Source organism: Motacilla alba, chromosome 26 (genome assembly GCF_015832195.1).
Source record: "Motacilla alba alba isolate MOTALB_02 chromosome 26, Motacilla_alba_V1.0_pri, whole genome shotgun sequence".
NCBI classification, from domain to species: Eukaryota; Metazoa; Chordata; class Aves; order Passeriformes; family Motacillidae; genus Motacilla; species Motacilla alba.
The window spans coordinates 1,057,183-1,071,161 of NC_052041.1; the positions used below are offsets into that span (position 1 = coordinate 1,057,183).

The 13,979-nt window shown below is 52.0% G+C and overlaps 1 protein-coding gene across 1 annotated transcript; it reads right to left on the reverse strand.

The window, feature by feature from the left end:
• Window positions 1-9,772: 9,772 nt before the first annotated feature.
• RABIF (RAB interacting factor) lies at window positions 9,773-13,025 on the reverse strand. Its single transcript, XM_038162718.1, has 2 exons — window positions 12,804-13,025; window positions 9,773-12,735 (listed from the first exon to the last, which is right to left on the reverse strand). Exons 1-2 carry the CDS (start codon window positions 12,987-12,989, stop codon window positions 12,493-12,495), a joined length of 429 nt encoding a protein of 142 aa, XP_038018646.1. The 5' UTR covers window positions 12,990-13,025; the 3' UTR covers window positions 9,773-12,492.
• Between the last annotated feature and the right edge of the window lie 954 nt (window positions 13,026-13,979).

Below are 13,979 nucleotides of genomic sequence, written 5' to 3' on the forward strand. Positions count from 1 at the left end.
GAAGAATCCAGTCAATATTAAACTTCTAATAACCCCCAACCTGTACTCCAAGAGACCTGAAAGAACTTCCTGTCCTTTTTCTCATTTGTTTTATCCTAATTGCTTGGCCTAACCTCACTCAGGCATGACCTTGGCTGCAAAGTGCTTTTAGCTGTCACCATCTCCTTAGTGAAGTTGTTTGGTAAAGAAGACCCAGATAGTTCTGGTAGTCTGAGACAGGAAGAACTGAAATGACAGAGCCATGGAATGGTTTGGATTGGAAGAGATCTTAAAACTCATTTGGTTCCACCCCCTTCCATGGCAGGGTCACCTTCCACTGTCCCAGGCTGCTCCAAGCCCTGTCCTGCCTGGCCTTGGACACTGCCAGGGATCCAGGGGCAGCCACAGCTCTCTGGGCACCTGTGCCAGGGCCTGCCCACCCTCACAGGGCAGAATTTCTTCCCAACACCAAGTCTAAATCTCTCCTCTTTTAGTTTAAAACTATCCCCTGCCTAGTCCTGTCACTCTCTGCCCCTGCAAACCTTTGCAGCTGTTGATATTCATGATCAGATAGGAGGGATCCCAGCATCCCACCTGCAGTGGTCATGAGCTATTGGAGGATGAAAGAGATTAATAGTTAATTAATATTTAAGTTTCTTTGGTTCTTTTTTATTTAAGAAAAAAAAACAACAGTTAGATGTTATTTTTTTAAATAATCTATTGTGCTTTTCTCAGTTGAAAAAAAATTACCAGCACTACATGTCTAGTGGGACCTTTGCAAGCCCAGATTTGGGAATACTTTTCCTGTAGATTAAAAGTGAAAATAGGTCAAATTAGATTTAATTCTTCCACTTGTTGCTATTGTATTACAAATATTTCAGTATTCTCTTTTTTCCCTTCTCAAAGCCTCCCATTTTAGACACCAGGTACACTGTGAGAATTTCATCTGCTCATTCAAAGCAATACATTTGGTTTCCATTGTTCCAAATTACAAAGGAAACCTCCAAATTATGAGCAAAGTTTAATCTAAACTGTACAATGTATGCAAAAAATTGTCCACACTTTAAAAACAAACAAACATATTTTTTAGACTAGTTATAAGACTTTAAAGATTTGATTTATGCTTTTCAAATGCTCTGACCTGAAATAACACTCCCACTGCTCCAACTGTCCTTCAGCTCTGCCAGTGCAGTTGAGCAGTGAGGTAGGGCCTGGACTGCCAGTGGTACAGTCACACACTCAGAGGGAATTTTATTTATCCCATTTTATTTTCTGTTAGAAACATTGCAGCACCACAACATGAGATGGGCCAGACCCCTTGCCAAAGCAGAAAATTCAGATGGTATTGCTCTGAGTGCAGTGAGCATTCTTTTCATCTTAGCTGACAAAATCAGATTGGGCTGGGCTGTGGTGTTATAGGGTGCTCTGGTCCAGCTTCAGCTGAGGTTTTGACACGTTTAATTCCTGTACTCACTACCTGCTCTGACTTGGGCACCTGTCCTGGCATTGCCTCAGCCCCACTCCCCAGGCTGTGTTTGGTGTCCATGTGGCATCAAGGGCAGGTTCAGGTTGGACATCAGGAAGGATTTTCCTCTCTGAAAGTGTGATTAAACACTGTAAGGGGCGTCCCAGGGAGGTTTGGAGTCCCCATGGAAGTGTCCAAGGAAGGACCAAACATGGCACTCAGAGCTCTGGGCTGGTTGACAAGGTGGGAGTTGGTCACAACTTGGGCTTGATATCTTTGAGGTCTTTTCCAACTCAATGATTCTGTAATGCTGTGAAAAGGACATCACGGCAGCGATTCCACACATTTGGCACTTGGAACTGAGTGTGCCTCAGTTTCCCTCAGTGTGCCCTCCCATAGCTGCTGCAGTATCAAGAAGTCCCCCAGTCCTACAGAAGATGGTACTGGCTGCACACCCAAAAACCATTCCTTGGGACCTGAAATGCTTTTGATTTAGTTTGACCAAATGGTCATGTCAAGTCCAAGGGGCTATTGGGAGTTTCTTGAACACATTCTTTTTTCCTGCTGGAGACCAGTTCTGTGAGCAGCAGAAGTTTTTTTTGTTTCCCCAGGATTTCCCTGTGCCTGGTAATGCTATCATGGCCCCAGGCACAGACTTTGGCTGCAGCCCGTGTGTCCAGTGAATGTGACACCTTCCAAAAATTCTGGACAAGCGGTGTATTTGTGATACAGTCTCTGCAGCTGCACTGTGGGCCTGGGGCTTCTCCAGCAGCTTGGATGAAACTTCTTTGAATGTACAACTCTACAGCTCTTGCTTTCTGTTCTCTCTCAGAAGAATTGGATAAATAATGTGTGCACATTCACTTCTATAACTGAATTCCCAAAAACGCGACAGCTTTAACCCTGCACCTGCCTGCTCTGAGTACCTGGGATTACCTGGGATTTCCATGCACATTTCCCAGCACCCAGATGGACAAGGGCAGCCTGCTGCCTGCATTTCAGCCCAGTACTGACTGAGGCACTGGTTCCTCCTCATCCCCAGCTCACAGGACACCCATCTGGGTGTGAGAATTGCTGAGGGCACTGTGTGTGGTGAGAGTGAAGCCATCAAATTGCACCACTCAGGGGACAGTGCTTCACCACAGCTCCATTGTTTCAGAGCTCAGGTTCATCTCCTCCTCTCCAAGTGCAAATCCATGCTGTTTCACACATCCATCCTCAGACCTGTGCACTCACCCTGCTTTAGACCTGGCTCCTTCATGTAGGGCCCCTCTCCAGTCAGAGGGGAGAGATACTCCCTTCCAAGTACCTCCTTTGTGGAGGCCAAAGAACCCAGCCCAGATGCCTGTCTGGGCAATTCCTACACAGAAGCATGGCAGCTGGGGAAGGGGGGACTGGCAGTGAGTTGGTGAGTTTTCCTGCACCGGTTTAAGCTGCCTCACACAGCCACCAGCCTTACACCTGCCCATCGCTGGCTGGATCAGGGGGTACCTCAGCAGTGTGGGGGCTCTGCTCCTCAGTGACAGGTTTTATTCTCTGGCTCTGAAAGACCTTTTCTGTCTCTAATATATTTGATTTTATTAATTATTTTAAATTTTCGATGGCAGGACCTGGAGCTGGTCCTGGACATCAGCTGAGAGCTGGTGAAGGGAGGTGTCATGCTCCAGCAGCAGGAAGGAGCCCAATGCAGCAGCCAGTTCGGTAACATGGATTTCACTTTCTCGTAAGGAGAACTGCATAACCCAGGTGGGTGGGGACAGATGCTCTGGTTGCCTCAGGGTGGTGTGGGCAGGGCCCTGGGAAGGACAGGGATGTGCAGGTGGAGGTGCTCCTGGGATGCATCAGAAAGTAGCAACAGCCCAGTGCACATCGCTGGGCTTTGGCTGCAGAGCAGGATATTCATCTCCTCACACAGACCTGCACATTTGCCCTGGTTTCAGCCAGGACAGGGTGAAATTTTTTCCCAGCAGCCGTGAGAGGCAGAGCCTGGAGCTGTGTGGGTGGGTCCAGGTTGTTATTCCACACCATGCACTTCACTGCCAGGGTAGGAAGATGGCATTGAGGGACTCTCCCTACCTGGGGGAGAATGACATTCCCTTTCAGTGGGGAAAAGTGTGGTGTGGTCAGGAAGAGCTGTTGGGTATTTTGGTTCTCCATGTAGATAAATAATGCCTTATACCTTGCGTTATTAATATCATTGCTATTACTGGTCGTTTTCTTATCTCGTAGCTGTTATCAGTAAATTGTTCTTATCTCAACACATGATTTGCACCTTTTGTGCCTCCAGTTCTCAACCCCATCCCCTTCCCAGAGCAGGAAGGTGGATGGAAGGGGGGCAGTGAGAGGCATCTGGTTTGGGGCAGTCTTGGTGGAGACACTGAATTGGGGAATATAATTTCTAAACCACAGCAACCTTCTATGTCATCACACAGACCTGCACATTTTATCTCAAGTGCTGCATTGCAATAAACAGAACAACAATTCATGGAGAATGCTTAATCCACTGACCTCAGGCCAAACCTTGATGGGAGGACATGGATTCTCCATAAGGGTTTTGGGAATGTTGGCTGAGTGCCAAAATAAATCTTTCATTTAGAGCTGAAAACTATTCATAACTAGACAGTACTGAATTCATTCCTGTTCTAAACAGCTCTGATCCAGATGGGCTGGGAATACTTAAATACAGGAACTACAAGGCAGAAGACATAGCCAGAGTGGTTTGTAGGGGAGGCCTCCAGAACCCTGACCGTGTGCAGTAGGCGTATCTCTAATTATGTGATTAAACCCTGTTTATACCCGATCCTGCCCCCGCAGGGAGTGTCCAATTAAGTGGCAGGATGTGCCTGAGTTGCCAGAGTGGAACCCTAAAGGGCTGGGCTCTGTTTTTGTTTGTGAGGTTCTTTCAGTGCAGCAGTGTCTGCCCACAGATTAACATTTCATGAGCAAGATTAATATCAGCATTCTCTCCCTTGATCACTTGACTTTGTAACCTCACCATGCTATTAGCCTGGCTTCTTGGAGGTAATCCTTAAATAAGTGCCTGGTTTAATGACCTTAAATACATTCTCTGCTTTTAAATCTTAGATTATTTGTTCATCCAACTGTTTTAATCCTGCTCCTGCAAGCCTGGACTTCACTACCTGCTCTATTTTTTTGTTCTCTGCAAGCCCACATTTCAAGGGCTGCTCCTATTCCTGCTCACTTCAAATATTGCTTCAGCCCAGACTCTTTCAGTGCTGCTTTCCTGCCCTTCCCTGCTGCTCTGCAGTACCAAACCTCCACCTCCCATTTGTCAAAGCTGAAACAGCTTCTCTGGCAAGTACAGTTGTTTTTAATTTAGGATTCAAAGCCCTCCTGAGGAACTCACCGATTGGGCCGTGGCTTCTCTGTTTTGGGGTGCTGTGTCTGTGCTGGATAGTGCCCCTGTCTCAAATGATCCCAGACTTTGGTACCTGAACCTGTACCAGGTTCAGTTTGTTACCTGGGAGTAAATTGTCACTAGCCTACAAATTTTGTCTTCGCCACACTAATTTTTAGTTTAGATACTGAAAACGTATCTTGTCTTGCCCTGCTAGAGGAATTGGTCTCTCTTTTAGAGCATGGAACCTGGCAGAGGTGCAGTGAGTGAGTGTGGCAAGCAGGTCACATCCTGTAGGGCTTTGGGCTGGGGCAGAGTTACAGCTCTCCACAGCACCTTGTGGTGCTGTTTGGGATCTGTGCTGAGATTTAACTCCTGCTGAGTCAGGAGATGTTCTACCCCTCACCCTGACCCACCAGCATTGGGCCAGGGGTGCACAAGGAGCTGGGGGGACACAGCCAGGACAGCTGTCCCCCACTCACCACAGGGATATCCCAGACCATGTGATGCCATGCTAAGCCCTGAAACAGAGGGTGGGGGGATGGTGGGGTCTGGCCAGGCTTAGGGCAGTTGGTGATGAGCAATTACTTTATTGTATCACTTGTTCTTCTTGGTTTCTATTTTCCTCTCTTTGTTGGTTTTCTCCCCTTACATTTTTGAAAAATTCTTTTTCATTATTTAACTGTTTTCATGTCAACCCACCAGTTTTCTCACTTTCACCTTCCACTTCTGCCACTACAGTGTGGGGGAGAAACGAGGGGCTGGGTTGGTGCTTAGCTGCCAGCTGGGGTTAAACCACGACACATCCACAGTCCAGACTCCTCCATCTGTGATGGCCAGGCAGCAGAGGCTGGGGGAAATGTCACAGACCTGAGTTGGTTCTTGCTACCAAAAGTGCACACAGGGTGGCTGTACTGAGAATCCTGTGGATTGCTGAGCAGTAAAGCAGGCAGGAGCAGAAACTGCTCAGTCCACTGTCTCAGATTTGAGACCCTCTGGGAATTCATGGTGAGACCAATGGATTAGAACAGGGCACCAGGGCAGAGCTGAGCATTCATGCCCCCATTAGCCCAGAGGAGCTGAAGCACTGTAGGCACTGCCCTGGCTGGAGAGCTCCAGGTGCTTCAGTGCCCTCCAGAGGGATGTGTGGACAAGGCAGAGGTGCTCTGCAGGTACACTGCACTACAGCCAGTGCACCCAGTTCTGCACTGCCTTGTGGTGCAGATGCACGTCGCAATAGCCTCTTTTCACTGTCCTCTGCGCAAAGACCAGTTTCACATCAGTTTAGCTGGATCAGCAGCACAAACTAATTGACTGTGAAAGCAGGGAGGGGGTGCCAAGGAGTGAGCCAGAGGGTCCCAGTAAACTGCACTTTGTGTTGTGCTGCCCTGAGTAGGTGCAGCATGGGGCACTGTGGCATCACCTCTCCCAAAACCAGGAGCTGTGTCTCGGGTACCATCCAGCTACACACAAGACATTCCCTTTTGGTGCCAGCATACTGGGCTTCCAACAGAAATCCCCATATCCTAGCAGGGGCCTTGAGGAAAGGGATGGAACCAGATCCCCCTGAGCAGTGCTGGCATGATGAAGGCCCATGGAGCGCTGGCACCAGAGCCAGGCTGGGACACCAGTGGCTGCCACAGGGATTGAGTTGATGAGGGCACAGAGCCCTCAGATCGCTGCTGAGGCATAGCTACAGCCCTCACACTTCAGTGTTCCTCATCAAGGGAGATCCCTCCCTCTGGAGCCTGAAGCTGCCCCTTTCTCCAAGCACCCTTTCTCTTCAGCAGCTGGGTTCTATTTGCCAAGTCCTGGCCTTTTTTGGTGCCAGCCCCTTGGACCTGCCATGGCCTGGCAGAGAGAACCAAGTCCTCCAAGAGAACAGGAAAGAACGAGGCAACAAGTTCTTGAAGCCACGTCCTCATGTTCCACTGCCAGATATTCCAAATTACCCAGATATTCTGCAACGAGCTGTGCTCTGGCCGTTTGCCATGGAAAGAGCTGGCTGTTCACAGCATTCCAGGCAGAGTGCAGAGCCAGCTGCTTCGGGAGGGGAAGGATACCTGTGATGACACGGTTTTGCTCATTTTCCCTTGCTCTCAGGGCATCTCTTCCAGCTGGGTTGGAACAATGGCACAGGGTACTCCGGGCAGCAAGCAGACGGAGCGCTCTGCCTCTGCACGCACAGCGATTCCAGCAACTGTCAGCCTTCCCGCAGGGAATCGAGAGCCTCCTGGAAGATAAGGAACATGAAAGCGGGAGCAGAAGCCCAGCTGAGCATACACACGCTCCCTGCTGCTTCCCGAGCGAGGAGAGGCGGGGACAAACACATCCACGAGGGAATCCTCCCAGCGCAGCGCTCGCCCCAGGGACACTCGGATCCCATCAACACGCGAATTACCCTGAAAGACTTGTGAAGGACAGACCCCGCCGGCAGCTCTGCCCTGTCCTGCCGCACGCAGCCGGGGCTGCTGGAAACACGCGGCTCTGGCTCTCTGCTTCGGCCTCCTGTGCGGCTGCTGTGGCAGCACATGCCCCGCTGCATTTCTGGGCTCTGCATTTCTGTCCGGCTGCATTTCTGGGCTCCAAATCTGCCCTGGGCTGTCCCGCCTGGCTCAGCCCACACGGCTGAGAGGCAGGTGCCCTTCCCTCCCTGCCTTTCCTCCAGGCAGAAGCTGTATCTGACTAGGTCATGTCTCTGTTCATGTCTAAAGCCCCCAGGAAATGCCCCTGGGATGCCTAAGGGACAGATCCTGCCCGCAGGTGCTCCCACCCCTGCAGCTCTCCCAGAGTTCGATGTGCAGCCCTTCCAAAGCCAAACTGCAGCAACCATTGGGATGGGCTGTGCCACGCTCCATTCAGTTTTAGAAAAGATGCAAGAAAGACTTTTTCCAGAGCTGCTTCCCCCTCTCAGAGGATGGAAGTGTTATCTCAGCAACCCTGGAACCTGCTCACTCTTCCTCAGGGGTTGCATGAAGGAAGCCAAGCACTCGATTTTCACTTTGTGTAAGAACGGGTCATTTTCAGGTGCTGGGGCACTCATCCCAAAGCACACTCCTGTGGAAACTGGCTTCTCTGCCCCTGCAGCCCCACAGGCCAGTAACTCTCATCTGGATTGCTGGGCTGCCATCTCCCTCTTCTCTGTCACTGAGGGGCCCAGCTGTGCTCATACCAGAGCTGCCCCAGTGGGACCTGGCTGCCTCACAACTCAGTACTCAAGCATTTATGCTGAAATGCATAAAAGTGTTGGTTGAAAGAGAACAAAGCTGGCTTTGATAAAAGCCCTCATGCTCTCCCTGCATTTTTATGGCCAGTTCCACTCATCTGCTGTGGTTTCTTTCCTTTTGTGTCCCCAGCCAGCTTCAAAATACTTGGTGGGTTTTTGGCAAAATACTTGGTGGTTTAGCGTTTCTTTGATTCTGGAGTTTGGCCTGTATTAACCTGACTCTGTGGGAGGCAGGGATGCTTTCCCTGCACCAGTTGTCCAAGGACCCTGAAGCTGTTTCATCTCAATTGTTTCCTTTCCTCCTACTTACGTTCCTGCCAGGAAGTGTAATGTCAGATATGTAAAAATGACCTTCAGGGAAATTCATAACACATTTCAGAAATCCCTGTTCCCCCAACCACCTCCCTGCAGAACTGCCTGTGCTGATGGGGCAACCCCTGCTCACACAGAGGTTCAGGGAATGCAGCAAGGTGATCTGTGCAGGACAGGGAACACCACAACCATCTCCCTGGCCAAGCTGGCCCTGCTTTCATCAGCCACAGCTCTTCTCTGAACTCTGCTGAGCCATTCCCCTCCATGCCTGCAGGCAGCAGTCCCACAGACACACTGTGCAGGTGCTGCACTTTCATCCCTGCTGGGTTCCTCTGGGAGGCCTCAGCTGGATGGGAGAGCCCCAGGACATAGGAGGGAGCCAACAGTGAAGTTGTCCAAGCTAATGCTTCAAAGTCCACATTGTCACCACTGCCCAGCTGAAGATTCCCTCATTAAGATGTGAGGAACCAAGGAGAGGCCTCAGGTCCTGGCAGGCCTTTTGCTGACTTGCAGAGCTTGGGAAAGAAGGAGCCTTGAATCCCAGCCCCTGCTCCATGCACCACTTACCTGGTTCAGTGAAATGTAACTCATTTGGGGAAGGAAGAGTGTGATTGTGACCTCTGTGCAAGGCATGACTCGTGGCAGTTCCCCAGGACAGCTCAGCTGATCTCACAGCCTGCAGCTGCCAAAAAGGAGGGAAGGCCCCATCCTGCCATTGCCCCTGGAGCATCTCACAGGCTGCATGTGTCAACCCAGCAGTCAAGAAAGGAAGCTTTAGCCTAAGTTATCAAATTGAACATACAAAGGGTCCAGCAGCTGCTCCAGTGGGAGGTTTGGGAGGGAACGGGAGCAGAGAGGTGAAGCTACAGGAGCTGCCAATGTTAGCCAGACCCAGACCACGGCTCTAGGCTGTGAACACATCTCAATACCAGAGCCAGACTGGAGCAAGGTCTGCTTTTAACCACCCTAAGCACATTTAGGGCACACAAACACCTGACCTAATACAAACCAGGCATGCAGGCACCAGAGATCCTGCCAAATCCACACAGAGAAGCAAATAGACAAAATTGTTACTATTTGCCCCCTTGAACCTTGCTGGAAGGATTGGCTGGAGCAAAGGAGGCAGGTTTGTTACTGCTCCCTCTCGAGGCACTGATACATCTTAAGACAGGATGGTCTCAGGAGTCAAATCTATGCAGACATTAAATAGCAGGATCCATTTTCAAATTAATTTAAAGTGATCTACATGTGGAAATAAGGGTTTCTGCACTGTCTTGTGTTGAGAGAGAAAGATGGGCTGCAAGATGAGCCTTCCTAGGTACCATGTAAGTGCTTCCCATGCCTGAGGGTTGTCCATCCTTATTTTCTAGGAGTTACGGCAGGCAACTGGAAAATGGTTTTTCAACATGCTGGATAAAAAGCAGTGAAAATATTTGTGAGTCTATGTGAATTTTTATTAGCTCTCATTGACAGTGGAATGGTGCAGCTTCAGCAGATCCCAAATCCGGTGATGTGCCCAGTGGAGCAGCAGCTGCTCTTCCCCCAGGCCATGTCTGCTGACTGGGACACTCCTCCACCAAGGCTCCACTAACAGCACAGTGGAGCTGCCCGAGCTCAAATTCCACACAGTGACTTTTTGAGCTGCCTTTTCCCCACCTCCTGCCCACCCTCCTGAAATTCTCAGTCACCTCTGGGAACATGAATTAGCCCAGGTGCTGACTGAGAGCTGGACTGCACAACTGTCCCATCACCTGCCCCAGGTCGCTGCCTGTGCCACCAGCACTGCAGGGCTGTTTCTCACGGCCTCTCCAAGCTGCAGGAACCCAAGACCCTACCTGAGGCTGAATGACACCCAAGATCTCGTGGTACAAAACCTTCTTCCCAAGAATTCCCATCACACTGTTCATTTCTTCTTAGCATTTCAAGTCTATGTGATCCTATTTAGTATTTAAGAGCCAGCAGAAAGCACACCTGGATCTGTGGAGGATTCAGCTCCCCTCTCCCACCGAAGAGCAGGAGCTCCCAGCACTCTGAGTGCTGTACTGAGGTGGATTTCAGCTGCTGCCATTCCAATGTGAAGGCTTTGACCTGAGCTCTCCCATCTCTCCAGGGAGGTTCTACTGACTGGGAAAGCTGCCACCACCCCCAGCTCCTCCCAGTGCCATCCACTACTCAGGAATCCCCAGGTGCCATTTCTTGGAGTTCATTTACTCAAGCTGATTTCCACAGTCTGTTCGGCACAGTGGTTCCTTCAAGATGAGGTGTGAGCAGTGCAGCATATTTAAGTAACATGGACTGTAACTGGGGTATTACAGGTCAGAACACATATCATAAGAGACAACAATCCAAATGAACGTGTGAAATTAGTGATGTGATCCCACCATTTTGCCATGCCTGTGCAGAACCCAAGTGAAGCTCTCCCGTCCTTTGAGGCACATCTCCTTGATGAACCTGTGCAGTCCTTGGGCTTAGGGCTAAGAGACAGGAAGGGCAGGAGGGAAGAAGCAGTTTCCATGACAAATGTCCATCTGACACATTTAGCAAGGACACAGCACAGGATCTGCCTCCTGCCCCAGCGAGGCCCTCAGCCCCCAGCCCACAGTTCTGCCTCTCTCCCTGCCCTGGTAAATCCTGACTGCCCACAGCAGAGGTTCCTGACAGAGCAGCCCCAGAACAGGCCACACATTGAGGCAGTGTCTCCAAGTCGTAGAAGTGCAGGTGCTCAAGCACTGCAGGAAGAAGGGATTTGTTTCTGCCCCTCCTGCTGTCAGGATGCCTCTTCTGGGAGACTCATCTGAGGCTGTGCCTGCCCTACAGAGCCCTGTCAGCAAAATTATTTCAACTGAGGGGCAAGGGAAAGGTTCTTCCCACAGCCTTGGGGCAGCACCCGACAGCCCACCTTGAGTCTGGTGGCACAAACAAGTCCATCACCCAGCACGGTGACAGCTGTGCCTTCTCAGCTGGGTTAGTACCCGAGTGCTTAGGAGCAGAGGACAGGGATATGTCCCACAGAGAGGCACAGCACCAGGGAGCCCAAAGCATCCCTGGACAGCTCTTCTGTCACTCTCACAGGGCTCAGCAATGGAGGATGAGCTGGGCCACGACTACCAGCAGTGATAAATGCAGGGAGAAGCACGGCTGCTGCAGCCTCCTTCCATCTTTAATCAGCTCTATGCCCAGCATTTAAAAGGCAGAAACCAAAACTGGTCACAATATCCCAGATCACTCTTACCACCAGCTTTTACAGAAGAGAAATTCCTTCCTGACATCACCGTTTAACACACACACATACACACACACATTTGTTCTGACATGCTTCAGCACTGCCTGTCCAATGATTCAGGTGCTTTTCAAGCTGGAATCTCTTCACTCTTGCTGCCTGAGAGCTCCATGGTCTGGCACATTTTCTTTGTTTGCTGCTCTATCAGCTTATGCTATCTGCACATTCTACCTGTGTTTTGCTCCCAAGTACTCAGTTAATAGGACTGCACACGTTAGTTGGAATGCCTTACACTCACTTCAGGTGCCACAGCTGTCAGGTGGGATGAGGTTTTGGAGAAGATAAATGTTAGAGCTTGGGGCAGCAAACATTCCTTCTGAAAATCATCAGAAGATTCAGCCTTAAGCCCTGAACTGTGGTGGCTGCAGGTCAGACAGTTTCAGCTGCCACGACGAGTCAGTGCAGCAGTCCTGTCAGTGCAGTGCCCTGTCCCAGTGCCCCCATTTACACGGTGTCACAGGGCCACCAGCACGAGAGACATTTCAGCCCCCTGGAGCAACAGCAGCCACGAGGGAAGTGGTAGAGCAGCCAGACCGGGGCAGATTGGGCTACGAGGCAAAGATGTCAGGGTGAGCTGTCCCTGTAGGGTACAGGGACCCTCCCACCACCAACACTCTTCTCATGTGGGTGCAGGTGAGGAGCTGGCTGTGCCAGGGCTGCAATTGCTGACGCCGCTCAGCTGTGGATCTGGGAAATGGGGAGACCGGCGGAGCTGCGGGTCAGGCACACCGGGGAGCAGGCAAGCTGCGGCCGGCCAGGCCCGGGGCAGGCGGGCCGTGCTCAGTCGGGCTCTGGGTGAGCAGCCGCGGTCAGTCCGCAGGGCTGCCCGGGGCTCCCGGCGGCCGGGCCCGGCTCCCAGCCCGGGGCCGGCGTCACTCGTGGGCCACGCGCTCCAGCGCCACGTAGAAGCTGTCCTTGTCGTCGAGGCAGTGCCAGCCGATGGGCCCCGCCTCGCAGTCGGCGCACACCAGGAACTTGACGTTGCCCACGTCGCGGGTGAATCCCACGTTCTCGAAGGAGAACATGTCGCGCACCAGCCAGTGCTCCCGCAGCACGTCCCCGCCGCCTCCCGCCGCCGCCGCCGCCGCCTTCTTCCTCATGGCGGGCAGGAGGAGCTGCGGAGACACGGGGGCCGTCACCGCCCGGCCGGCACCGCCCGCCCTCCCCCCGAACCTCCCGGTACCTCACGGCGGGCGAAGGTGGCGGCGCCGGGCAGCAGCACCCGGGAGCCGCAGCGCTGGCACAGCACGGCCCGCAGGTTGCGGCCCTGCGCGCACACGAGCCCGGCCGAGCCCGGCGCGGCCGCAGGCGGAGCGGGGGGAGAGGCCGGAGGCGCCGCCGGCTCCATCTCCGCGCAGGGCGCCGCCATGGCGAGGGGCGGGGCCGGCACCGTGACGTCATCGGATCATCACGGTGATGTCATTGTTGTGGCCCCGCCCCACGGTGGTGGCCCCGCCCCGCTCCCCATCCCTGGCTCGGCCCGGGAGCTCCGGGCTGGGAATGCTGTAGTGGGAATGGTGTACTGGGAATGGTGTACTGGGAATGCTGTACTGGGATCCTGTGCTGGGAATGCTGCACTGGGAATGCTGCACTGGGAATGCTGCACTGGGATCCTGTGCTGGGAATGCTGCAGTGGGAATGGTGTACTGGGATCCTGTGCTGGGAATGCTGCACTGGGATCCTGTACTGGGAATGGTGTACTGGGAATGGTGTACTGGGAATGCTGTGCTGGGATCCTGTACTGGGAATGCTGCACTGGGAATGCTGCACTGAGATCCTGTACTGGGAATGCTGCAGTGGGAATGCTGTACTGGGAATGCTGTACTGGGAATGGTGCACTGGGATCCTGTACTGGGAATGCTGCACTGGGAATGGTGCACTGGGATCCTGTACTGGGAATGCTGCACTGGGATCCTGTGCTGGGAATGCTGCAGTGGGAATGGTGTACTGGGAATGGTGTACTGGGAATGCTGTGCTGGGATCCTGTACTGGGAATGCTGCACTGGGAATGCTGCACTGAGATCCTGTACTGGGAATGGTGCACTGGGAATGGTGTACTGGGAATGCTGTACTGGGAATGCTATACAGGGAATGCTGCAGTGGGAATGCTGCGGTGGAAATGCTGCACTGGGAATGCTGCACTGGGAATTGTGTACTGGGAATGGTGTACTGGGATCCTGTACTGGGAATGCTGCACTGGTGTCACCCTGATTTTCTAAGACTTTGCTAAGCCTTCTGATGTTTGCATTCTTGTAACAAACTTTCTCACACACAGTTCTGTAAACAACTTATGTTTTGCATTCTTTCATGGAGGAGGAGAGAATTGATGGACTCTTGGTCTGTCCAGTGTCACTGGAGA